This window comes from Pseudophryne corroboree (genome assembly GCF_028390025.1).
Source record: "Pseudophryne corroboree isolate aPseCor3 chromosome 3 unlocalized genomic scaffold, aPseCor3.hap2 SUPER_3_unloc_15, whole genome shotgun sequence".
Lineage (NCBI taxonomy): Eukaryota > Metazoa > Chordata > Amphibia > Anura > Myobatrachidae > Pseudophryne > Pseudophryne corroboree.
This window is the reverse complement of record NW_026967503.1, coordinates 1,979,353-2,004,743: the sequence shown is the minus strand read 5'-3', so window position 1 is coordinate 2,004,743 and position 25,391 is coordinate 1,979,353. Positions and strand designations below refer to the sequence as shown.

The 25,391-nt window shown below is 45.6% G+C and overlaps 1 protein-coding gene across 1 annotated transcript; it reads right to left on the bottom strand.

Moving 5' to 3' along the window:
• Positions 1-216: 216 nt before the first annotated feature.
• Positions 217-24,014, bottom strand: LOC134983431 (zinc finger protein 271-like). Its single transcript, XM_063949111.1, has 5 exons — positions 23,331-24,014; positions 1,882-3,670; positions 1,699-1,793; positions 1,149-1,288; positions 217-255 (listed from the first exon to the last, which is right to left on the bottom strand). Exons 1-5 carry the CDS (start codon positions 23,917-23,919, stop codon positions 217-219), a joined length of 2,652 nt encoding a protein of 883 aa, XP_063805181.1. The 5' UTR covers positions 23,920-24,014.
• Positions 24,015-25,391: the final 1,377 nt, after the last annotated feature.

The following is a 25,391-nucleotide window of genomic DNA, read 5'->3' as shown; positions in this document are numbered from 1 at the left end:
AGTCCCTCCCCGTAATGTCATCCCACTATTCAAATGAGCTGTCAAAATCAGACATAGCCAAAATCGCAAGTATATACAGTCACTATTCGTGGTTCTGGGCTCCAGCCAGTTCAAGGGAAATTGCATAGTCACAATGGCAGTGTGTGTACCCACGAGTTATTTATACACAACAATACTGATATTATGTGGACACAAAAGTAACAATACAATGACACATTAACAGGAAATTGTTTCTGTCACCATAGCGACAATTATCTGAAAATAAGATAATACACAGACAAATAAAAAGGCTCAATGGAAATCTTTTGTTTTTAAACAACTTTATTTCATATCTTTAATACAAATTTTTGTCTATATTTTAAACTTAAAAAATACATTACTCTGCACATGGATAAAATATCCTTTAAAGCACAGAAATAATTCATGTTACGGGTTAGTATGGCAGGGAAGTAAAACAGATACATATCAGGAGAGCCAAAAGCTTATGGGGGTCATTCAGGCCCAACCGCAATAGTGGGCCACAGCAATTTGCTGGTGTTGGCAAAATGCACATGTGCGTCAGCCATGCGAACACGCACATTGCGGCCGCATACTTGAGGGGCGAATGCAGGCGGACCAGGACCATTTTCCGGGGGCTGCGTGATGTCACATGTGCGTTCATCTTTAACCCCCTATAAGCTTCCAGAGTGCACCTCATATCTCATCTTTTCCAAGTTACTACAAATGATATGAGATCGGTAGCAGCACTACTTTCAGGATTATTACACAGAACACACATAAAGGCTGACACAGCAAATAACAGTAACACATACAAGGGATGCATTAGAAATAAGGACACATAATCATCAAGTCTAATTATCAGCTGATTCTGTGTGGGATCCATACACCTCTTTACTGCTTCCAACATCCCTTGGTACTGCACTGCAGCCATCCGCCCTGTCTCCCCCCACTACCACCACCAGCCCTATCTCCCCCCGAGTCTTTCCCCCAATACTGCTAACCGCCTTGTCCTTCCCCACTACTGCCACCGTCTCCACTACTGCCAGCCACCCTGTGTACCCCCTCTTCCACCTCAGCACTACTTGGGGACAATTTTACCCACAGACAGTGCCTCCGGCAGCCCCCGCTACAGCACTAGTGCCACCAACCCTGTCTCCCCCTGATATCTCAGAATTGCTTGGGGATTCTTGGTACTGCTGGTAACAGTCCTTCATCTGCAGATGGAAGTAACGGGGCAGGTAATCTGCATAGCAGTGATAGATGAGGGCATGCCATCTGATTATTTCACCTGGCAGTAGCATGTATATTGCAAAAAGCATAGGATATAGGATAAGAACCTTGAAGAACAATGCATGGCAATAATGAGTATACTCCAGAAGATTATAATGGTTCCTCACCTGAAAGATGTCTATTGTGCTGATTTATTTTTCAGAGTATAGAAATGGCTTCTCACCTGTGTGACTTCGCTGAAGTGTAACAAGTTGTGATTTCTGTGTAAAACATTTCACACTCAGAGCAAGAAAATGGCTTCTCACCTGTGCGACTTCTGTTATGTCTGAGAACTGATTTGTGTGCAAAACATTTCCCAATCTCAGAACATGGAAATGGATTCTCACCTGTGTGACTTCTCCGATGTGTAACAAGATGTGATTTGTGTAAAACATTTCCCGCACTCATAGCAAGAAAACGGCTTCTCACCTGTGTGACTGCTCTCATGTTTAATGAGATCTGATTTGTGTGCAATACATTTCTTACACGCAAAACATGGAAATGGCTTCTCACTTGTGACTTCGCTGATGTGTAACAAGTTGTGATTTCCAGGTAAAACATTTCCCACACTCATAGCAAGAAAATGGCTTATCACCTGTGTGACTTCTCTGATGTATAACAAGATGTGATTTGTGTGCAAAACATTTCCCACACTCAGAACATGGAAATGGCTTCTCACCTGTGTGACTTCTCTGATGTCTAACAAGATGCGATTTGTTTGTAAAACCTTTCCCACACTCAGAACATGGAAATGGTTTCTCACCTGTGTGAGTTTTCTGATGTATAACAAGATGTGATTTGTATGTAAAACATTTCCCACACTCATAACATGGAAATGGCCTCTCACCTGTGTGACTTCTCTGATGTTTAACAAGATCTGATTTGTGTGCAAAACATTTCTCACACTCAGAACATGGAAATGGCTTCTCACCTGTGTGACTTCTATAATGTATAACAAGATGTGATTTACTTAAACAACATTTCCCACACTCAGAACATGGAAATGGCTTCTCACCTGTGTGACTTCTCTGATGTGTAACAAGACCTGATTTGTGTGCGAAACATTTCCCACACTCAGAACATGGAAATAGATTCTCACCTGTGTGACTTCTTTGATGTATAACAAGATGTGATTTCTGGATAAAACATTTCCCACACTCAGAACAAGAAAATGGCCTCTCACCTGTGTGACTTCTTTGATGTATAACAAGATCTGATTTGTGTGCAAAACATTTCCAACACTCAGAACACGGAAATGAATTTTCACCTGTGTGACTTCTTTGATGTATAACAAGATGTGATTTCTGGATAAAGCATTTCCCACACTCAGAGCAAGAAAATGGCCTCTCACCTGTGTGAATTCTATTATGTCTAACAAGATGTAATTTGTTTGCAAAACATTTCCCACACTCAGAACATGGAAATGGCTTCTCACCTGTATGACTTCTCTGATGTATAACAAGATCTGATTTGTGTGCAAAACATTTTCCACACTCAGAACATGGAAATGGCTTCTCACCTGTGTGACTTCGCTGATGTATCACAAGATCTGATTTGTGTGCAAAACATTTCCCACACTCAGAACATGGAAATGGCTTCTCACCTGTGTGACTTCTCTGATGTTTAACAAGATCTGATTTGTGTGCAAAACATTTCCCACACTCAGAACATGAAAATGGCTTCTCACCTGTGTGACTTCTCTGATGTATAACAATATATGATTTGTGTGCAAAACATTTCCCACAATCAGAACATAGAAATGGCTTCTCACCTGTGTGACTTCGCTGATGTTTAACCAAATCTGATTTGTGTGCAAAACATTTCCCACACACAGAACATGGAAATGGCTTCTCACCTGTGTGACTTCTCTGATGTTTATCAAGATCTGATTTGTGTGCAAAACATTTCCCACACTCAGAACATGGAAATGGCCTCTCACCTGTGTGACTTCTCTGATGTCTAACAAGAACTGATTTCCGTGCAAAACATTTCCCACATTCAGAACATAGAAATGGCCTCTCAGCTGTGTGACTTCTCTGATGTCTAATAAGATCTGATTTGCATGTAAAACATTTCACACACTCTGAACATATCAGTGGCCTCTCACCTGCCTTACCTGTCTGATGGGTAATAAGGTTTGTGTTCTGTGTAAAACATTTGGCATCTATAGAACACGGAAACACTGTATCTACTGTCAGAGCTGTAACAGATGCACCAATATCAGAGTGATCAGGAGAACATTCCCCAGGATCAGGGGGATCAGCTGATAGAGCTGGATGTATAATTGGGGTAATGGGGTTAGCTCCAGGAGAATCCTGTCTACTGTCATTATCTTTTATGTCACAATCCGGGGATAACATAAGATGTCCTTCTGAGATATTCCTGCTTGTGTGTCCATCTGCTGGAAATAAAAATACATTATGGAAATGTAACGTTTTCTGTAACAATATTAATCTTGTAAACAACAGGAGAAGACTTTCTGGGACACTTAATTGTAAATGTGTGTGTATAGTAAAACATAACTTTTAATGAAGGCTTTATAATATTGTGTCTTTATAATCATTGTGTCCACCCTCCTGAGAACACTCACAATAACAAATGTAATATTATAATAAGACTTAGATATATCTCTCTCTTGTACTGGTAACTAACCATGAAGTATAAATGGAGATGTAGTCACTCGCCAAGTCCTATGTCAGCACCAATGTAAAACAATGGATGGGGAACATATCGTATGAATTGGAGATTCTAGCTGAACAATAACATCAGTCATATGAGCTGATGGATCAGAGAAATGTCTCCTAACGTTACTCCTGGAAGCATTGGTAATGTAGCATTCCTTTATGTGTGTGTTCATACGCTGGTAAGCCTGTACATGTGTTACTCACCCGTATATAAGGTATATTGCTACAGCAGAGTAGGTGTGAAACAAGGTACTTTACATGCAATACACCATATGATACCCCTGCAATCATCATAATCATCTGCTAGGTTATAATCTACTATATCTTACGTCCTAGAGGATGCTGGAGTCCAGTTAGTACCATGGGGTATAGACGGGTCCTTTGGGAGCCACTGGCACTTCAAGAGTTTAATAGTGTGGGCTGGTCCCTCCCTCTATGCCTCTCCTACCAGACTTTTTTACAAAATGTGCCCAGAGGAGCCGGTCACTGCTAGGGGAGCTCATAGGACTTTTCTTAGTTTTTTATTTTCTAGAGTTAGCTTACAGGAAGGCTGCTGGCAACAGCCTCCCTGCTTCGTGGGACTTAGGGGGGGGGGGGGGTCAGGAATAGGAACCAACTTCCTGAAGAGTTAATGGTTCTCTACTCCGCTGACAGGACACTGAGCTCCTGATGGTGCTGATCGCAAGCCCACGAGGCGACTGCTCACTCCTGCAGCACGGCCGCCACCCCCTAACAAAGCCAGAAGAAAAGTGGTGAGCACAGCGCCGGTGTCCCGGTTAGCGGAAGGGTATGGCGGCACAAGGGTGGGAGCGCAGCTCTGACAGTCTGCACTCCAGGAAAGCTCAGCAACACACAGTGTAGGCGCTTTGAGGGGCGTCCTGAGCCAACACGGATAAACCCTACACTGGTCACACAGTTAACAGGCGCTAATCCCCCTGTTAGCACTAAAATCCTCAGGCCAGTATAAACAATTAGTGCGGGAAGTCGCTCAACATTACAAGGGGCAGGTCTTCCTCAGAGCGGATCCAGCACTCACCAGCGCCATTTTCTCCCTGCAGATCATAGGAACTAGGACACTGACCTATTAAGGTTAGTTAGTCAGTGCCAAGCTGTTATCATAATAACTGCCTACAGGGGCGCTGTGTGGCTGGCTCCTTATACTCTGTGACTCTCTGAAGGTACTCTGGGGGAAACTGTATCTGACATTTACCTGTGTGTGTGTAAGTGTGTATATCCACATTACCTTGTCTAAGGACTCTGTGTCCTGTGCTGCAGACTGTTTATCTTCTCCTGAGGAGTCTATTCCATGTACTCAGGACTGCAATGTGCTGTCTCAGCCTTCTGAATCCAAACCCCCATGGGTGGATTCTATAAGGGGAATGATATCCCAGATTTCAACAAGGATGTCACATACTGAGAAAGAGACGCAGTTTTTGAGACAATCTGTAGTGGGTTTGAAGTATTCAGCTCCCACTACTTCCTCTAAAACCCCACCTACATACCCCCAAAAATGTACACTTGCCCAGATAATGCAAGCTGACACTGATACCGACTCTGATACAGGGGACGGTGATGGGGATATGCAGGGGGGGATGCATCCATTGCTAAAGGGGTGCAGCTAATGATTGAAGCCATTAGGGATGTTTTGCATATTTCTGAGAAGGTCCAGAACAAGTAGAGGAATCTTATATTACAGTAAATAAGAAATCCTCGCTTACCTTCCCTGCTTCTGTATCTAGGCTGTCTAAAAAGGTAGTTTTACCTGTCCCTGATTCAATCGCCTTAAAGGAGCCGGCTGACCGCAAGATTGAGATCACTATACACTGCTACAGCCATGGCTTTAAGGCCCACTATTGCTTGTGTGTGGGCTTCTAAAGCCATAGTAAAGTGGTCAGGCACATTACCAGAGGACTTCGATACTATGGATAGGAGTGACATTGCCTTGTTTTTATGTCACAGACAGGATTCTGCAGGTTTCATGGTTAAGGCCATGAAGGACATTTGCCTGCTACTTCAATGGCTGTCTCGGTATGCAGAGGACTCTGGTTATGCCAATGGACTGCGGATGCAGAATCCAAGAAAAGTGTGGAGAACCTGCCATTTACAGGTCAGGCACTATTTGGGGATGCATTGGATGTGTGGATTTCCATGGCGACTGTGGGTAAGTCGACATTTCTTCCCTCTGCAGCAGCCCCAGCTAGGAAATCTTATCCTACACCTACACTGCAGTCCTTTTGGACCGCAAAATTTAAAAAATCCAAACCCCCTCCCACCATCTTTAGAGGAGGTCGAGGAAGATCCAAAAGACCTCACCAACAGGTTCCCAGGAACAGAAACCAGGTTCTGCTTCCTCCAAATACTCAGAATGATGGTGGACCTCTCAGCCTGGAGATCAGGCAGATGAGAGCGAGACTAAAAGATTTCAGTCACGTCTTGGCGTCATCATGCCTAGACCCCCTGGGTGACGGATATTGTTACCCTGGGGTACAGACTGGAGTTTCAGGAACTCCCACCTCACAGATTCTGCAAATCAGGCTTACCGGCTTCGCTGACAGAAAGTGCTATCCTACAGGAAGCCATTCAAAAATTGGTACAAACAATTGTCATTGGTCCAGTTCCACCTTACCCGAAAACCAAGGGTTATTATGCAAACCTGTTTGTGGTACCAAAACCGGACGGTTCAGTAAGGCCCATATTGAACCTGAAGTCGTTGAACCACTACTTGAGGGTTTTCCAATTCAAGATGGAGTCTCTGAGAGTGGTGATTCTCATGTCTGGAAGAGGGGGAATTCTTAGTATCCCTGAATATCAAGGATGCGTACCTTCACATTCTGAGCTGGCCACCTCACCACGCCTATCTACGGTTTGCACTACAGGACTGTGACTATCAGTTCCAGACATCTCCATTTGGCCTCTCCACAGCACCAAGGGTGGTCACCAAGGTCATGGCGGACATGATGCTCCTACGCAAAGAGGGAGTGAACATAATTCCATAACTGGATGATCTGCTGATAGAGGCATCTTACACAGAGAAGCTGTTGCAGAGTATTGCGCTCTCAACTCAACTAATCTGGGATCATGGGTGGATCCTGAATCTTCCAAAGTCACATTTGGAACCGACAAGGAAACTGCCCTTCCTGGGGATGATATTCGACACGGAAGTGCAGATGGTGTTTCTACTGTTGGAGGAAGCGTTGGTGATCCAATCAATGGTCTGGGACGTCTTGAAACCTCCCTGGGTATCGGTTCATCAGTGCATTCACCTTCTGGGGAAGATGGTATCCTCCTACGAGGCTCTACAATACGGAAGATTCCATGCACGGTTCTTCCAGCTGGATCTCCTGGACAAGTGGTCGGAATCGCATCTTCACATGCACCAGCGGATATTCCTGTCGCCGAAAGCCAGAATTTCACTACTCTGGTGGCTGCAAACTTCTCACCTGCTCAAGGGCCGCAGGTTCGGGATTCAGAATTGTATTCTTCTAACCACGGATGCAAGCCTCAAAGGTTGGGGAGTAGTCACCCAGGAGGAAAACTTCCAGGGAAAGTGGTCAAGCTAGGAATCGGTCCTTCCAATAAACATTCTGGAACTAAGGGCCATATACAATGGCCTACTACAAGCGGCTCATCTTCTGCAAGATCGAGCCATTCAGGTTTAGTCAGACAACATCACAGCAATGTTCTACATAAACAGGCAGGGTGGAATGAAGAGCAGGGCTGCAATGTCAGAGGTAACAAGAATCCTCCTCTGGGCAGAAAGACACGCGCTGGCACAGTCAGCGATCTTCATTCCGGGAGTGGACAACTGGGAAGCGGACTTCCTCAGCAGACATGATCTCCATCCAGGAGAATGGGGCCTCCACCCAGAGGTATTCACAGACGTAACACGCCAATGGGGTGTACCTCAGATAGACATGATGGCCTATCGACTCAACAAGAAGCTTCGGAGGTACTGTTCCAGCTCACGAGACCCACAGGCAGTGGCGGTGGATGCCCTGGTGACTTCGTGGGTGTTACAGTCAGTGTATGTGTTCCCTCCACTTCCACTCATCCCAAGGATTCTCAAACTAATAAAAAGATCAATAGTTCCGGCGATCCTCATTGCTCTGGACTGGCCAAGGCGGGCTTGGTACGCGGATCTTCTGGTATTACTGCTGGAGGATCCGAGGCCTCTTTCTCTTTGCGAGGACCTTCTACTGCAGGGGCTGTTTTCCTATCAAGATGTACCACGGCTACGTTTGAGGGCATGGAGGTTGAACGCAAGATCTTAGCTCGGAAGGGCATTCCAAATAAGGTTATTCCTACTCTGATCCAAGCTAGGAAGGGGGTAATGTCTAAGCATTACCATTAGATTTGGAAAAAGTATGTGTCTTGGTGTGAATACAAAAAGTTTCCTACGGTGGAGTTTCAACTGGGACATTTTCTCCTTTCTCTGCAAGCAGGTGTGGATGTTGGCCTGCACTTGGGCTCCATCAAGGTCCAGATTTTGGCCTTGTCTATTTTCTTCCAGAAACAATTGGCTGCTATCCCTGAGGTTCAGACTTTCTTGGAAGGAGTTCTGCACATCCAACCACCCTTTGTGCCTCCTATGGCACCTTGGGATCTTAATGTGGTGCTGCAGTTCCTGCAGTTGGATTGGTTAGAACCTTTACAGGAGGTGGACATAAAGTTTATTACTTGGAAGGCAGTCACGTTGTTGGCCTTGGCTTCTGCCAGACGTGTGTCAGAATAGGGGGCATTGTCGCACAAGAGCCCCTACTTGATTTTCCATGAGGATAGAGCTGAGCTCAGAATGCGTCAGCAATTATTCCCTAAGGTTGTGTTGGCTTTTCATATCAACCAACCTATTGTGGTGCCAGTGGTTACTGACACCTCAATTACCACAAAGTCCTTGGATGTCGTGTGGGCTTTGAAAATCTATGTGAAGAGAACTACTCATCACAGGAAGTCAGACGCACCATTTGTACTTTATGATCACAACAAGATACTGGGTTGGTCTTAGTTCCATGGGGAAGTTCCAAAACTCCAAACCGGGTGGGAGACTGCTGAGACCCCATCAAAACTGATTGACCAAACTGAAGGTCCTCAGTAGCCAAGGTGTTGAACCTTTAAAAGTTTACAGCGTGTTCGAACCCAACCAAGTAGCTGCCCAGCATAACTGCAAAGCTGAGACACCCCGGGCAGCCACCTAGGAAGAACTCACCTACCGTGTGGAGTGGGCCTGAACAGACCTCGGCAGCAGCAAAGCCGCTGAAGATTGAGCCTGTTGGATTGTACATGCAATAGACTGCTTCGAAGCAGGACAAGCAATCTTTGAAGCATCATAGAGAACAAAAAGCGAGTCTGATTTTCTGAAACGAGCTGGCCTCTTGACATAAATCTCCAAAGCCAAGTCCAAGTACATTGGTGTAACAGACGTGCCAGTGACAACCAGAACCACCATAGGCCAATTGATATGAAATGCTGACACCACCTTAGGCAAGAATGTCTAGTGAGTTTTAAGCACTGCTCTATCCTCATGAAACAACACAGAAGGACTCTTACAGGATAAGGCCCCTAATTTCAAAACACGCCTCACTGAGGCCAAGGCCAACAACATGATAGCCTGCCATGTCAAATACTCCATGTCCACCTTGTTGAAATGTTCAATCAAACAGATTGGAGAAAGGCCAGAACCAAATTGAGAAATCACGGCACTGTGGGAGGCACAAAGGGTGGTCGAATATGAAGGACACCTGTCAAGAACATCTGGACCACTGGGAGAACAACCAATTGTTCCCTGGAAGAAAAAGACATGGCTGAGATTTGAACTTTTATGGAGCCTAAACGTAGGCCCACATCCACAACAGCCTGCAGGAAGTGCAAGAAATGTCCCAGATAAAAATCCATAGCAGAATACTGTTGACCCTCACACCAAGAGACACATTTCTTTCATATGCGATGGTAATGTTTCTATGCGACTATCTGGCCGACTTGGAGCATAGTCGAGATAACCTTGCCCGGAATGTCTGTCCTGGCACAATTCATCCCAATATACTTCCATTACATCAAACGTAGCCGTGGTAAGTCTGGATAGACCAACAGCCCTTGTGTAAGACGATTATCCTGAATTGGCAGAGGCCAGGGGCCTACGAGTAATAAGGCTAGAATGTCTACATACCAGGCCCTGCGTGGCCAGTCTGGGGCAATCAGAATTGCCTGAACCCTGTCCCCTCAAGTCCTTTGAAAACTCTTGGAATTAGAGGAACTGGAGGGAACAAGTACACCAACCGGTAAATCGTCTGTGTCGACAGGGCGTCCACTGCTGCGGCCTATGGATTCCTCGTCCCAGAAAAGTAACGCAGAAGCTTCTTGGTGAGCTGAGAAACCAACAAGTTGATTTGCGGGTAGCCCCACCGATGAAATATCTGCTGAAACACTTGCAGGTAGAGACCCCATTCCCCCACGTGCAGATCGTGTCTACTGAGGATGTCTGCTCCCCAATTGTCTACTCACGAAATTAATATGGTGGAAATGGCCTTGGGATTTCGCTCCCCACAGAGGAGTATCTATGACACCTCCCTCATTGCAGCTCTGCTGTTTGGACCTCCTTGTTGGTTTATGTACGCCACAGTTGGTGCTTTTTCCGACCATAACCGTATGGCCTGATACTGAAGAACATAAAGAGGTCAGCAGAAGGGCATTGTAAATCGCCCTGAGTTCCAAAACATTTATCGGAAGGGAAGCCTCTTGATCAGACCACCTTCACTGGAACCGAGCCCCTAGGGTCACTGCACCCCAACCATGGAGGCTTGCATCCGTTGTCAACAGAATCCAATCCTGGATTCTGAAGTGTCGACCCTCCAGGAGGGAGATCAGCAACCACCATAAGAGGGAAATCCTGGCGTTTGGTGAAAGGCATATCATCTGGCAAATGTGCAGATATGACCCAGACCATTTGTCCAGCAGATCCAGCTGGAATGGTCATGCATGGAATCTTCCGTACCGAATTGTGTCGTAGGAGGCCATCATCTTTCCCAGTAAGCGTATGCAAAGATGTACCGAAATTTTGTTCAGCTTCAAAATGGAACGTACCATCGTCTGAATTATCTTTGCCTTGTCCATAGGAAGGAACACCTTCTGAGACACCGTGTCCAGTATCATTACCAGGAACTGAAGCCTCTGCGTAGGTCCTAGGTGGGATTTCTGCAGATTGAGACTCCACCCATGATCTGTGAGTAGTCGTGCTGGAAGGCTGATCTTTTCCATCAACTGTGCTCTGAATATAGCTATTATGAGATCGTCCAAGTATGGAACAATGTTTACTTCCTGCTTGCGGAGTTGTAGCAACATCTCTGCTATCACCCCTGATAACACCCTCAGTGCTGTTAAGAGACCGAAATTCAAGGCCTGGACCTGGTATTGACTGTCCTTAAGTGCAAACTTGAGGTAAGCCTGAAGAGGCGGCCATATTGGGATGTAAAGATACGCATCTTTAATATCCAGAGAAACCAGGAATTCCCCTTCTTCCATGTCACGCTTGGCTTGAGTTGGGGATCTGACGACTGATAATTGACTGAGGGAGCAGCTATAGGCAAAGGAAGGAAACGAGGTGGCTGAATGTAGTTCTTACTCATGGATTGAAGACTTAGGCCCAAGGATGTAGAGGGGTAGGGAATGAGGACAATGACCATGAATGATACACCGAAGAAAGAGGAATTCAGTTTTAATGAGACCTCAATCATACACAACGACTAGGAGAGAAGTCTGAGTGAATTCTGAAAGACGAAAGGTTAGTGATTTGTAAACGATGCTGAAGAACACTGACTGAAGAGATGACTTGTGATTTGTAAACGATGCTGAAGAGAGGATCGCTGTGAGCACCATCAGCAAATGGAGACCCTCTACCAGATAGAGGGCCAGTGGTTAAACCACAAGAGCAGGTGGACTTGGAGCAAAGGACTGCAATAACAGAACTGACCACCAGGCGGACACAACAGAACCAGGATACCAAGGGTTAACCTGGAAGCACAGAGTACCTTACAGCAGCAAGTAACTTGAAGTACTGACAACATAGCTAAGCATTAACCCCTTTTTTATAAGGGAAGCCTGTACCGGAGTGGCTGGATGTGAACTGGGATACCTATTGACTTGGATTGGTCTCCAACATGGTGGCTCCCTGCACAGAGGGCACATGTGGAACCAGCATCTACCTCTGGCCTCAGCCTCCCAGACGCCGCACCGGAGGACTTCGCTGCTGTAGCTCCTATCCATCGCAGCGACACCAGCCACCTAAGAGGAAGGCCACAGGGACCAGAACCAGTGGTTAAACTCTGGATGCTGACAGTACCCCCCTTTTTAGGGTAGTCTTTAAACACCCACGCTGCTTAGTGGGATTCTTGGCATGAAAGGCACAACTCAGTCTTGGAGCATGAACATCCTCTGCAGCCACCCAAGATCTTTCCTCCGGACCATATCCTCTCCAATCTATGAGATACTGGAGATGACCATACCTCTTGTGGAAGTCAAGAATGTTATGAACCTCAAATTCCTCATTTTGAGCAGCTTGAACCTTGGGAGGTTAAGGGAAAGCTGCCCGAAAATGATTTAGTACAGGAGGCTTTAGCAGAGAAATGTGAAAGGTATTGGAAATTTTCAAATAGTGAGGCAGTTTCACCTTGTAAGAAACAGGATTCAACACTCTTTTAATAGGATACGGGCTGATGAATCTTGGAGAAAACTTTTTGGTAGGAACTTTGAGTCTGAGGTTTCTGGTGGATATCCAAACACAATCTCCCACTTTGAGACTAGGAACAGCCCTATGTTTCCGATCAGAGTAGGTCTTTTATTTCTGGGAAGTCATAAGTAGCGCCTTATGAATTTGTCTCCAAATCTTAGTGAACTGACGAAGAGCAGCAGGAACCTCAAGAGGTGGGAGAGATTAGAAGTAAGGAACTCAATGAAAACTATAATTAATGAAGAAAGGAGTGGAATTGGTAGAAGAATGATATAGGTTATTGTATGGAAACTCAGCAAATGGGAGGTAATCCATCAAGTCTTCCTGAGCAGGGAACATGAACATCCGTAAGAAAGTTTCCAGATCTCGGTCGACTCTTTTAGTCTGTCCGTCAGTCTGGGTATGGTAGGCTGAAGAGAAGTTCAACTTGATTCCTAGGACAGAGCTGAGAGCTTTCCAGAACTTGGCGAGAAATTGAGGACCCTGATCAGAAACTATTTCCTGTGGAAGGCCATGCAAATTAAAAATCTATGAGGAAAACAATTTGGATAGTTGAGGAGCAAAGGGAAGACCGGTGAGGGGTATGAAGTGAGCCATCTTCTAATATCATTCTACAATAACCCAAATGGTGTCGTGGCCTCTGGAGACTGGCAAATCGGTTATGAAATCCATAGAGATGCGAGTCCAAGGCTTTTGAGGTGTTGGAAGTGGATGAAGAAGACCCGAGGGAAATGTTCATGGACTTTTATGTTGAACACACTTGGAACAAGCTGCTACAAATTCAAAGACATCCGTTTTAAGATGAGGCCACCAGTAGAATCGCTGAATGAACTTGAGAGTCTTAAGACCACCGGCATGACCCATGAAAGATGAAGAATGAACCCACATAAGCAATTTCCTGCAAAATTTTGGTGCTACAAAAGTTCTCCCCGGAGGAAGTAGAGGAACAGTACGAGTTGTAGCAAATGAAGCTGGATTTAGAATAAATTGTTTCTCAGAGGAGTTGAGTGAATCATCCATTTGAAAAGAACGAGAAAGTGCATCTGCTCTTCGATTTAAGGTTCCTGAGCGTTAAAGACTTTAAAGGAAAACCGAGAGAAGAATAGAGCCCAGCTGGCTTGCCATAGGTTTAAACAATGGGTTTAAGCCATCATGGAAGGATTTGAAGGAAAAGACGGGATGGGAGAAGATTCTGAATGATCAGGACTGGGGCTCCATGTTAGTTGATTAGGAAGAAGAAAAGGTCTCAAGTCAGTTTGAGAGGTTTCCTGTTGAGGACGAGGTTTAGCTTTCTTATGAGTTGATATTCCAGTTCTGCCCATTCTTCAGCATAACATTACGGAGATTAGAGAACAAGGGCCCTCATTCCGAGTTGATCGGTCGCAAGGCGAATTTAGCAGAGTTACACACGCTAAGCCGCCGCCTACTGGGAGTGTATCTTAGCTTCTTAAAATTGCGACCGAAGTATTCGCAATATTGCGATCACAAACTACTTAGCAGTTTTAGAGTAGCTCCACACTTACTCTGCCTGTGCGATCAGTTCAGTGCTTGTCGTTCCTGGTTTGATGTCATAAACACACCCAGCGTTCGCCCAGACACTCCCCCGTTTCTCCGGCCACTCCTGCGTTTTTTCCGGAAACGGTAGCGTTTTCAACTACACGCCCATAAAACGCCGTGTTTCCGCCCAGTAATACCCATTTCCTGTCAATCACACTACGATCGCCGGAGCGAAGAAAAAGCCGTGAGTAAAAATCCTTTCTTCATAGCAAAATACTTGGCGCAGTCGCAATGCGAACATTGCGCATGCGTACTAAGCGGATTTTCACTGCGATGAGATGAAAAAGAACGAGCGAACGACTCGGAATGAGGGCCAAGGTCAGGAGGCCAGTAGCGACATAGCAGAAGTATTGAAGTGTGGAAATAGGGAGACATCAGTGAGCATAGACCCTCAGTGGCCATCGGTTACAGAAACATTGTGAGGTCAGTTGTTTATGGGTAATAGCAAGAAGATGACATCCTTGAGCGGTAAAGTAATTTATAGGAGCCAGCAACTGGGGCCTGCTACTGTCCTGGATACATGGACTGTTACGTCATAGCTATACTGATGCCCCAAGAGCTCTAACTGGATCTTACGGGGATTGAGGGGAGCAGGAGGGAAAAAAAACCCAGCAGCAGTCAAATAGTGTGGAGGATGTAGTCAGCACAGTCTGCCACCAGAGGGAGTCGACAGAGCAGGAGTGGAGGCCAGGCAATAATAATAATAAAAGCAGTTCAGGCAACCACTTACTGGTAGGGCCGAAGTCCCTACCAGAAATCACAGAGACTGTAGTGAAGGGCACTGATCATGGGCTGGTAGTGTCTGTAGCTCCCAGAGAAGCGGCTGGTTTCAGGAGGGCATGTGGCTATATTGCCAGTTTTCAAGATGGTCACTTCTGGCAGGGAAGCCCAAATCTAAAGAAACTGTCCAGCTATGGTGGGTGAACCAGGTCAGTAATAAGGCAGGAGAGGAGAGGGTACTAGGGTGCAGTGGCACAGGGTAGCGTATCTGGCTGCATAGGAACCCCACGTGTATGTCCTCTATAATTCACAGCTCCACCAGATTCCCCCATAGCACCATGGGTTAGGAGGAGAGGGGGAGATGCCGGGACACTGCTGGAGTGATGACTGGCAAGCGCTCTGTGTATTCCCCGCTGCCACGACTCAGGGCTCCAACGGCCGGACAGTAGGAGAAGGCAGGCTGCGGGTGGGTGAGCTGAATAACCTGACGCCTCCCTGCTGAGACCACCAATCCCCGTAGTATGCGCCCCATCAGATGCCCGGAGAGCAGCTCCGCTCCGTGTCTCCCGCTGTGGTCACCGCTGATCCCCAGTCAGCCTCTCCACACGACTCCAACAGCACGGCTAGGCACAAGAATGGACAGGGCGCACAACCCTTGGTGAGTAGCAGCGCTACCTCGCTGAGGTCCGGTTCGCTGTGGGATCACTGCACAACTTTAGTCCGCGGCTTTGGATCCGGGTGTAGGCCACAACCTGCAAAAGCAAAATGAATGGCTCACCGGCTCTGCAACCTACACACTGGGGTGTCAAAACACACAGAGGGGCAAGAAAGGGTCCAAAAGAGTCCATAGGACAGCTGTAAAAATAAGATTTTACTTACCGGTAAATCTATTTCTCGTAGTTCGTAGTGGATGCTGGGGACTCCGTAAGGACCATGGGGAATAGACAGCTCCACAGGAGACATGGGCACTTTAAGAAAGAATTTAGATTCTGGTGTGCTCTGGCTCCTCCCTCTATGTCCCTCCTCCAGACCTCAGTTAGAGAAACTGTGCCCGGAAGAGCTGACAGTACAAGGAAAGGATTTTGGCAATCCAGGGCAGGATTCATACCAGCCACACCAATCACACCATATAACTTGAGATAAACATACCCAGTAAACAGTATGAACAACAAAAGAGCAACTGGTCAATCCTGATGCAACCATAACATAACCCTTATTTAAGCAATAACTATATACAAGCATTGCAGAAGAAGTCCGCACTTGGGACGGGCGCCCAGCATCCACTACGGACTACGAGAAAAAGATTTACCGGTAAGTAAAATCTTATTTTCTCTAACGTCCTAGTGGATGCTGGGGACTCCGTAAGGACCATGGGGATTATACCAAAGCTCCTAAACGGGCGGGAGAGTGCGAATGACTCTGCAGCACCGATTGAGCAAACAGGAGGTCCTCCTCAGCCAGAGTATCAAACTTGTAGAACTTTGCAAAAGTGTTTGAACCTGACCAAGTAGCCGCTCGGCAAAGATGTAATGCCGAGACCCCTCGGACAGCCGCCCAAGAAGAGCCCACCTTCCTAGTGGAATGGGCCTTAACTGATTTTGGCAGCGGCAATCCAGCCGCAGAATGAGCCTGCTGAATCGTGTTACAGATCCAGCGAGCAATAGTTTGCTTTGAAGCAGGAGCACCAAGCTTGTTGGAAGCATACATGATAAACAAAGACTCTGTTTTTCTGACCCTAGCCGTTCTGGTTACATAAACCTTCAAAGCCCTGACTACATCAAGCAACTCGGAATCCTCCAAGTCCGTAGTAGCCACAGGCACCACAGTAGGTTGGTTTATATGAAAGGATGAAACCACTTTCGGCAGAAATTGTGGACGGGTCCGCGATTCTGCTCTATCCGCATGGAAAACCAGAGAGGGGCTTTTATGTGACAAAGCCGCCAACTCTGACACACGCCTAGCCGAAGCCAAGGCTAATAGCATGACCACCTTCCACGTGAGATATTTCAACTCCACCGTTTTAAGTGGTTCAAACCAGTGGGATTTCAGGAAACTCAACACCACGTTAAGATCCCAAGGTGCCACTGGAGGCACAAAAGGGGGCTGAATATGCAGCACTCCCTTTACAAACGTCTGAACTTCAGGTAGAGAAGTCAACTCCTTTTGAAAGAAAATGGATAGGGCCGAAATCTGGACCTTAATGGACCCCAAGTTTAGGTCCAAATTCACTCCTGACCGTAGGAAGTAAAGGAAACGGCCAAGCTGGAATTCCTCTGTAGGGGCATTCCTGGCCTCACACCAAGCAACATATTTTCGCTATATACGGTGATAATGTTGAGCTGTCACGTCCTTCCTAGCCTTTATCAGCGTAGGAATGACCTCATCCGGAATGCCTTTCTCTGCTAGGTTCCGGCGTTCAACCGCCATGCCGTCAAACGCAGCCGCGGTAAGTCTTGGAACAGACAGGGCCCCTGTTGCAACAAGTCCTGTCTTAGAGGAAGAGGCCACGGCCCTTCGTGACTAACCTGGAACAATGAATATCGTTCTCACTCCTCTTTTTGCTATTATTCTCAGCACCTTGGGTATGAGAGGAAGAGGAGGAAATACAGACCGACTGGAACACCCACGGTGTCACCAGGGCATCTACAGCTATCGCCTGAGGGTCTCTTGACCTGGCGCAATACCTCTGTAGTTTTTTGTTGAGGCATGATGCCCTCATCTGTGTGAAGACTTCCTGATGAAGTCCCCACTCTCCTGGATGGAGGTCGTGTCTGCTGAGGAAGTCTGCTTCCCAGTTGTCCACTCCCGGGATGAACACTGCTGACAGTGCGCTTACGTGATTTTCCACCCAGCAAAGAATTCTGGTGGCTTCCGACATCGCTACCCTGCTCCTTGTGCCGCCTTGTCGGTTTACATGAGCCACTGCGGTGATGGTGTCTGACTGAATCAGAACCGGTTGGTCGCGAAGCAGGGCGTTGTATACGGCCCTTAGTTCCAGGATGTTGATGTCTCCTGACTTGACCACAGACCTTGGAAATTTCTTCCCTGTGTGACTGCTCCCCACCCTCGGAGGCTTGCATCCGTGGTCACCAGGACCCAGTCCTGAATGTTAAATCTAAGGCCCTCGAGAAGGTGAGCATTCTGCAGCCACCACAGGAGAGACACCCTGGCCCTGGGGAATAGGGTGATTAACCGATGCATCTGAAGATGTGATCCGGACCACTTGTCCAGTAAGTCCCATTGAAAGGTCCTCGCATGGAACCTGCCGAAGGGAATGGCCTTGTATGATGCCACCATCCTTCCCAGGATTCGAGTGCAGGGATGCACGGACACCTGTTTTGGTTTTAATAGGTTCCTGACCAGTGTCATGAGCTCCTGAGCTCTCTCTATCGGGAGATAAACCCTTTTCTGGTCTGTGTCTAGAATCATGCCTAGAAAAGGCAGACAAGCTGTAGGAACCAACTGTGACTTTGGAATATTTAGACTCCAGCCGTGTTGCCGTTACACTTCCAGAGAAAGTGCTACGCTGATCAGCAACTGCTCTCTTGATCAAGCTTTTATGAGGAGATTGTCCAAGTATGGGATAATTGTGACCCCTTGCTTCCTGCAGCAGTACCATAATTTCCGCCATTACCTTGGTAAATATTCTCGGTGCCGTGGAGAGACCAAACGGCAACGTCTGAAATTGGTAATGATAATCCTGTACCCCAAATGTGAGGTACGCCTGATGAGGTGGATAAATGGGGACATGAAGGTATGCATCCTTTATGTCCAGAGACACCATAAAATCCCCCACTTCCAGGCTTGCGACGACCGCTCTCAGCGATTCCATCCTGAACTTGAACCTTTTCAAGTATATGTTCAGGGATTTTAAATTCAATATGGGTCTGACTGAACTGTCCGGTTTCGGGACTACAACATGGTCGAATAATAACCCCCTCCTTGTTGAATTGCAGTTAACACTATTTCCCTCTCGTGGGGGGAAGCTGGCAGGGCCGTCGGTGAGGAGGCATCTCCTCGAAGTCCAGCTTGTATCCCTGAGACACAATATCTATTGCCCAGGGATCCAACAGGGAGTGAACCCACTTGTGGCTGAAATTTCGAAGAAGTGCCCCCACCGGGCCTAGCTCCGCCTGTGGAGCCCCAGCGACATGCGGTGGATTTTGTAGAGGCTGGGGAGGACTTCTGTTCCTGGGAACTAGCTGTATTGTGCAGCTTCTTTCCTCTGCCCCTCCTCTGGCAAGAAAGGACGCACCTCGGACCCGATGCTTTCATTTAACCCTCGAGGTGCTATCGTATCTAGGGCACTGATCCACCTACACTCTGTTTGCAATAATATTTTAGCCCGATTACTCCCCCGAATTCTCAAGGGGACATGGTCAATAATGATTGATCTCATGCTGGCTATACTATGTCTTGCCTCAGAACAATGTCTGGCAACAGGCTGATCGCTACTGCCAGACTCCAATGCATGCCTAATTGCTGTCCTGTGCTGCGCCATGCGCTCTTTAAATTGGCGCTGTGTTTTGCCGATATAAGCCAACCCGCAAGGGCAGGTTAGCATATATATGACAAAAGTGGTACTGCATGTTACTGGATATTTTATCTCAAACCGCTTTCCTGTATGGGGATGACAAAATGTATTACCCACTGATAGGGCTCTGCAGGTGACACATCCCAGACATCTGTAGCAGCCGTTCTTTCTGCTTAGAAAGTGTGATGTGTGTTTTTTATCCATTCCCGTGATGTCTAATTTAACTAATCGGTCTTTCAAATTCCTGCCTCTGGTGTAACTGGGCAATAATCTGGCTTGTCGTAATAATGGTAAATCCCCATCTGTGTTTACCATGGGCCACCATTTTTTGGCCTTTTTAGTGAGAAAAGGACTCTATATAGACTCACCCATGGCACTACTTCTGGACCACTATTAGGCTTTACCTGCGGCTGATATTTAAGTGTATCAGCTTGTGGGATTTTTAATACTCTGTTTTTAGTGCTTTCTAGCAACTGTTTGTCATATCCTCTTTCCAGGAATTTATCTACCATCAAATTCAAAGCTGAATCAATCATGGTAGGATCTGATGTAATTCGTCTGGCCTTCAACATCTGTGAGTAGGGCAGACTATTACGAAGAGGCAAAGGATGAAAACTGTCATTTCTTAGGATCGTATTTCTGTCAGTACTCTTAACAAATAACGAAGTGCTCAGATTATATTCATCTACTGTGATCTTGACATCCAAATAATGTACCGACTCCATACTCATATCATATGACAGTTTAACCACACTGTCAGACAGGTTATGTTCATCTAATATTTTACGAAGATCCGCTGTGGTACCTGACCAAATAATAAGCAAATCATCTATATATCTTACATATAGCTGGATATTAGACAATAATATTCCCTGTCTGTAGAGGAGTTGTTGTTCTACAGCGTACATGAATGCGTTCGCGTACGATGGGCCACTGAGGACCCCATCGCGCAACCCGCCTTCTGTAGATAAAATCTACCGTCATGTAAGAAAAAATTGCGGGTCAACACCATAAACAACAACTTCAAAAAGAAATCAACTGGTGGTCCCACATAGTGGGGATTATCCACTATGAGTGCCCTGACCGCCTCCACACCCGCATCGTGAGGTATGCAGGTGTAGAGGCTAGTCACGTCTGCACTACAAAGTGCCACCGAGTTGGGGGTAACCACTACTTCATCCAGTTTGTTCAACAATGCAGTGGTATCCTGTAAATATGAAGGTATTAGTTTAATGCAAGGATTAAGAATCAAGTCCAAAAACACAGAGATAGGTTGATATAATGAGCCACTCCCCGATACGATGGGGCGCCCCGGGTTTTTTTCAAGGTCTTTGTGTATTTTTGGGACCACATAGAATAAGGGCACAACAGGAAAGTCAACCGTTAATGCTAACCGTAATTGATCATCAATAATGTAATCTCTGACTGCCTGTAATAGCATGGTATCTAATTCCTTCTTAAACACCCCACTGGGGTCCCTAGGTAGTAATTCGTAAGTAGTAACATCCGATAATTGTCTATTGCATTCCAATCTGTAATCCTCCAGATTCTGCACCACCACCGCGCCGCATCACATCACACTTTCTAAGCAGAAAGAACGGCTGCTACAGGGGTTAAATGAAAGCCTCGGGTTACAATGCTTTCTTTAATTCATATGGTTATAACAGTACTGATTAATTGATCCGTTTACAGTGAGAATTAGCTAGATGGTGAGCATTAAAGTGTGTTTGAATAGATGTTAATATTAAGGTTATACACAATATAAACGTTTAAGGACTATTGCTGTGATATATTTGTTTTAAATGTAATTACAACATTGATTGTTGTTGTGTTGTTTAGCAACCGAGCAGCGTGCACTGTGTGCGCCGCCAGATGATGTCACGGGTCCCGTCGAGCAGAAGGTGGAAACATGGGCGGCGGGATGGCCCGCGATGCTGAAGGCTGGCGTCCTCCAGGTGTCACAGGTAAGACTGTTTGATTGCAGTTGGGGGAGGGTATATATGTTTGTCATATCACATTGTATTTATGTCTATGCTGTCCCTGACAACGGGGTTATTCCCGAAACGTAGGATTCAATAAAGGACCGTTTTATTAATCTATAAGAAGCCTGGTGAGTGTCGCTTATTTGCCTATATTATATATATATATATATATATATATATAAAGTACAAAGCCACGGGACGTGCACATGCATGTAGATGGTGACACTAAAACTACTGGATGATCATTGTGAATGTCTGAGGTATTGATACAATGCAAATTTGTTGAGATATTGTTTCTTTTTCAGATGAAACCATGGGTCGTGTACATGATGCGACTGGCAAAAGGGAGCCTTTGGTTTTGGCCGACACCGGCATTTGTTTGTTGGTGATCCCTTGTAGACAGTGAGCAGTATCCATCTACAGTGGAAGAAGCATGGACACCAAGAATCTCAGCGGCGGAACAGTGGCCGAAAGTAGATTATGACAAATCGGGACCATGGGCATTTGGCGCGCCTAGCAACCACCAATCATTCCAAACGTATCAGGAACTGCACCAACAGTACAATGCCGGACCCAGCCAAGCAGTCCCACAGTCCCAGATCTGGTGAATTGGAGGGCCACGTGAGATGTGGTGGCACGTCAGACTGGTGCTCTGAAAACCAATCCAAGCCTTTCAGCCACCTTTCCACCGCTGAGAGCAAACCTAAAGTTTAACACTAATGTGATAGCTGTTTTTATGGTACAGGTTGAGAATCCCTTATCCAAAATTGAAAATCACACATTTTTGGTTCCCCTACTGAGATAATGACACATATATATATGTATATTATTTGATATATCTATATATACACATAAATAATATATATGTAATTATCTCAGATGGGGAACCAAAAATGTGGGATTTTGAATTATGGATGTGGGATACTCAACCTGTAATTATTTTGAGCAATAGCGTAGGACCTGCAGTATAGGAGGTTCCCTTGACGGGGGCTGTAGGCTTAAATGCACTGAGCAATACATGAACTAATACTCCACTGTTTATTATTGTTAGTTAAAATAGTGAGTGCAAGACACACTTATGTATGTAGTAAGGCTACTGGGAGACCTTAGATTGAGCAATATTGGATGTGGCCATTACATTTCCTAAAGTCATAACCTCAGAACTGCACAGAACAGGAACTATTATTCACAAGTAATTAGGAATGTGTTCATTATGAACAAGTCCACAATTACCATCTGAAGGTTACACAATTATTTCAGGGATACACAACTGATATTTAAGGATAAAGCCTTTAACAGAAAACACCCCTGAAGAAGTCACTATTGATAAAACGCGTTGGATTTAGAGTGAATTGGAGTGGATAAGAACAAGCCCACCCATGCAAGGGTGACAACAAGTGCAAAATGCTTGTCTTATGATTATACAGATATGTACTTGTGATAAGCTTTTACTCTGTTTTACTTGAAGTTCTAGATTCAAATTTTATGTTATTTCTGAATCTTATACGAATTGTATTTGGTGAGCTCAGGTCTACTGTATAGCAGGAAATATTTCATACCTGCATCATCTAACAAAATGCATATAAATTAGGAACTCCACAAAAAACATTACTAATTATATTATATACATACATATATACAAATGTATATATAATCACTAATAATAAACTTCTGCTTGTTACGTTTAATAACATTATAGTGTTGTGTGTAATATCTCTCTACATGTGATATTTGTCATGGATAGCCTTGTGTTAGAAACACCCAACTGAGAACAGGGCTGATGGCGGAGGAGGGTGTAGGATAAGAGATTGCTGTAGTGACTGAGCAAGGAGAATATGTGACTTCTGTAATAAGTGTTTATTACTCACCTGTGCTGATATCTGTAGGGATCTCCTCCTCCTTACACTGCTGATCACCCCTCACATACGTCTCTTCTTCTCCCTCTATATCTTCTGCCTTTATATCAGTCACATACGTCTCTTCTTCTTCCTCTATATCTTCTGCCTTTATATCAGTCACATACGTCTCTTCTTCTCCCTCTATATCTTCTGCCTTTATATCAGTCACATACGTCTCTTCTTCTCCCTCTGTATCTTCTGCCTTCATATCAGTCACATACGTCTCTTCTTCTCCCTCTATATCTTCTGACTTTATATCAGTCACATACGTCACTTCTTCTCCCTCTATATCTTCTGCCTTTATATCAGTCACATACGTCTCTTCTTCTCCTTCTATATCTTCTGCCTTTATATCAGTCACATACGTCTCTTCTTCTCCTGCTGTATCTTTTGCCTTTATATCAGTCACATTCGTCTCTTTTTCTCCTTCTAAATCTTCTGTCTTTATATCAGTCACATACGTCTCTTCTTCTCCCTCTATATCTTCTGCCTTCATATCAGTCACATACGTCTCTTCTTCTTCCTTTATATCTTCTGAATTTATATCAGTCACATACATCTCTTCTTCTCCCTCTATATCTTCTGCCTTTATATCAGTCACATACGTCTCTTCTTCTCCCCCTGTATCTTCTGTTTTAATATCAGACAGACGTTCTACCTAAAAAACAAACAAACACTATAATAACATTTGCATACAGTCAGATTAAACTGAGGTGGAACAGTATAATATCAGTGCATAATACACACACAGCTTTTCTACAGATCATATAGTGACAGTCACTTTAGTATATTGGTGAGACCCTAAATCCCACCTACCTGATCCTCCTGTGGGATACTGTGATTCTCCTCTGTACAATCCTGGGAATACAGAGGACGGGGACATCTCTCTGGGGTATCTCTGTTACTGGACCCATCTGTAGGAGACACACAGTGACTGAGTACAGTGTATATATGTGATTATGAGATGATATGTGTATATAGGGGGCCCCCATACCTGCTCTCCCCTGTACAATACATGACAGTCTACTTTTACCCAGTGATGTGAGGGGCCGGTGATTCTCCATCATCACATCCTTGTACAGATCCGTGTGTTTCTCTATATACTCTGCCTCCTGCAAGGAGACATAGACAGTGACATCCTGACACCTTATAGGCATCTGACACACACAGTGATACAGTCATCACCCAGACACGTCCCCTGGTGTTACTGTATAATGCACCATTCCCAGCAGTCACCTCTCCAGTCATCACCCAGACACATTCCCTGGTGTTACTGTATAATGCCCCATTCCCAGCAGTCACCTCTCCAGTCATCACCCAGACACGTCCCCTGGTGTTACTGTATAATGCCCCATTCCCAACAGTCACCTCTTTATTCATAACCCAGTCACATCCCCTGGTGTTACTGTATAATGCCCCATTCCCAGCAGTCATCTCTCCAGTCATCAACCAGACACGTCCCCTATTGTTACTGTATAATGCACATTCCCAGCAGTCACCTCTCCAGTCATCATCCAGACACATTCCCGGTGTTACTGTATAATGCCCCATTCCCAGCAGTCATCACCCAGACACGCCCCCTGGTGTTACTGTATAATGCCCCATTCAGGCACATCCCCTGGTGTTACTGTATAATGCCCCATTCCCACCAGTCACCTCTCCAGTCATCACCCAGACACGCCCCCTGGTGTTACTGTATAATGTCCCATTCCCAGCAATCACCTCTCCAGTCATCACCCAGACACACCCCCTGGTGTTACTGTATATTGTCCCATTCCCAGCAGTAACCTCTCCAGTCATCACCCAGACACGTCTCCTGGTGTTACTGTATAATGCCCCATTCCCAGCAGTCACCTGTCCAGTCATCACCCAGACACATCCCCTAGTGTTACTGTATAATGTCCCATTCCCAGCAGTCACCTCTTCAGTCATCACCCAGACAAGTCTCCCGGTTTTACTGTATATTGTCCCATTCCCAGCAGTCACCTCTCCAGTCATCACCCAGAAACACGCGCCCGGTGTTACTGTATA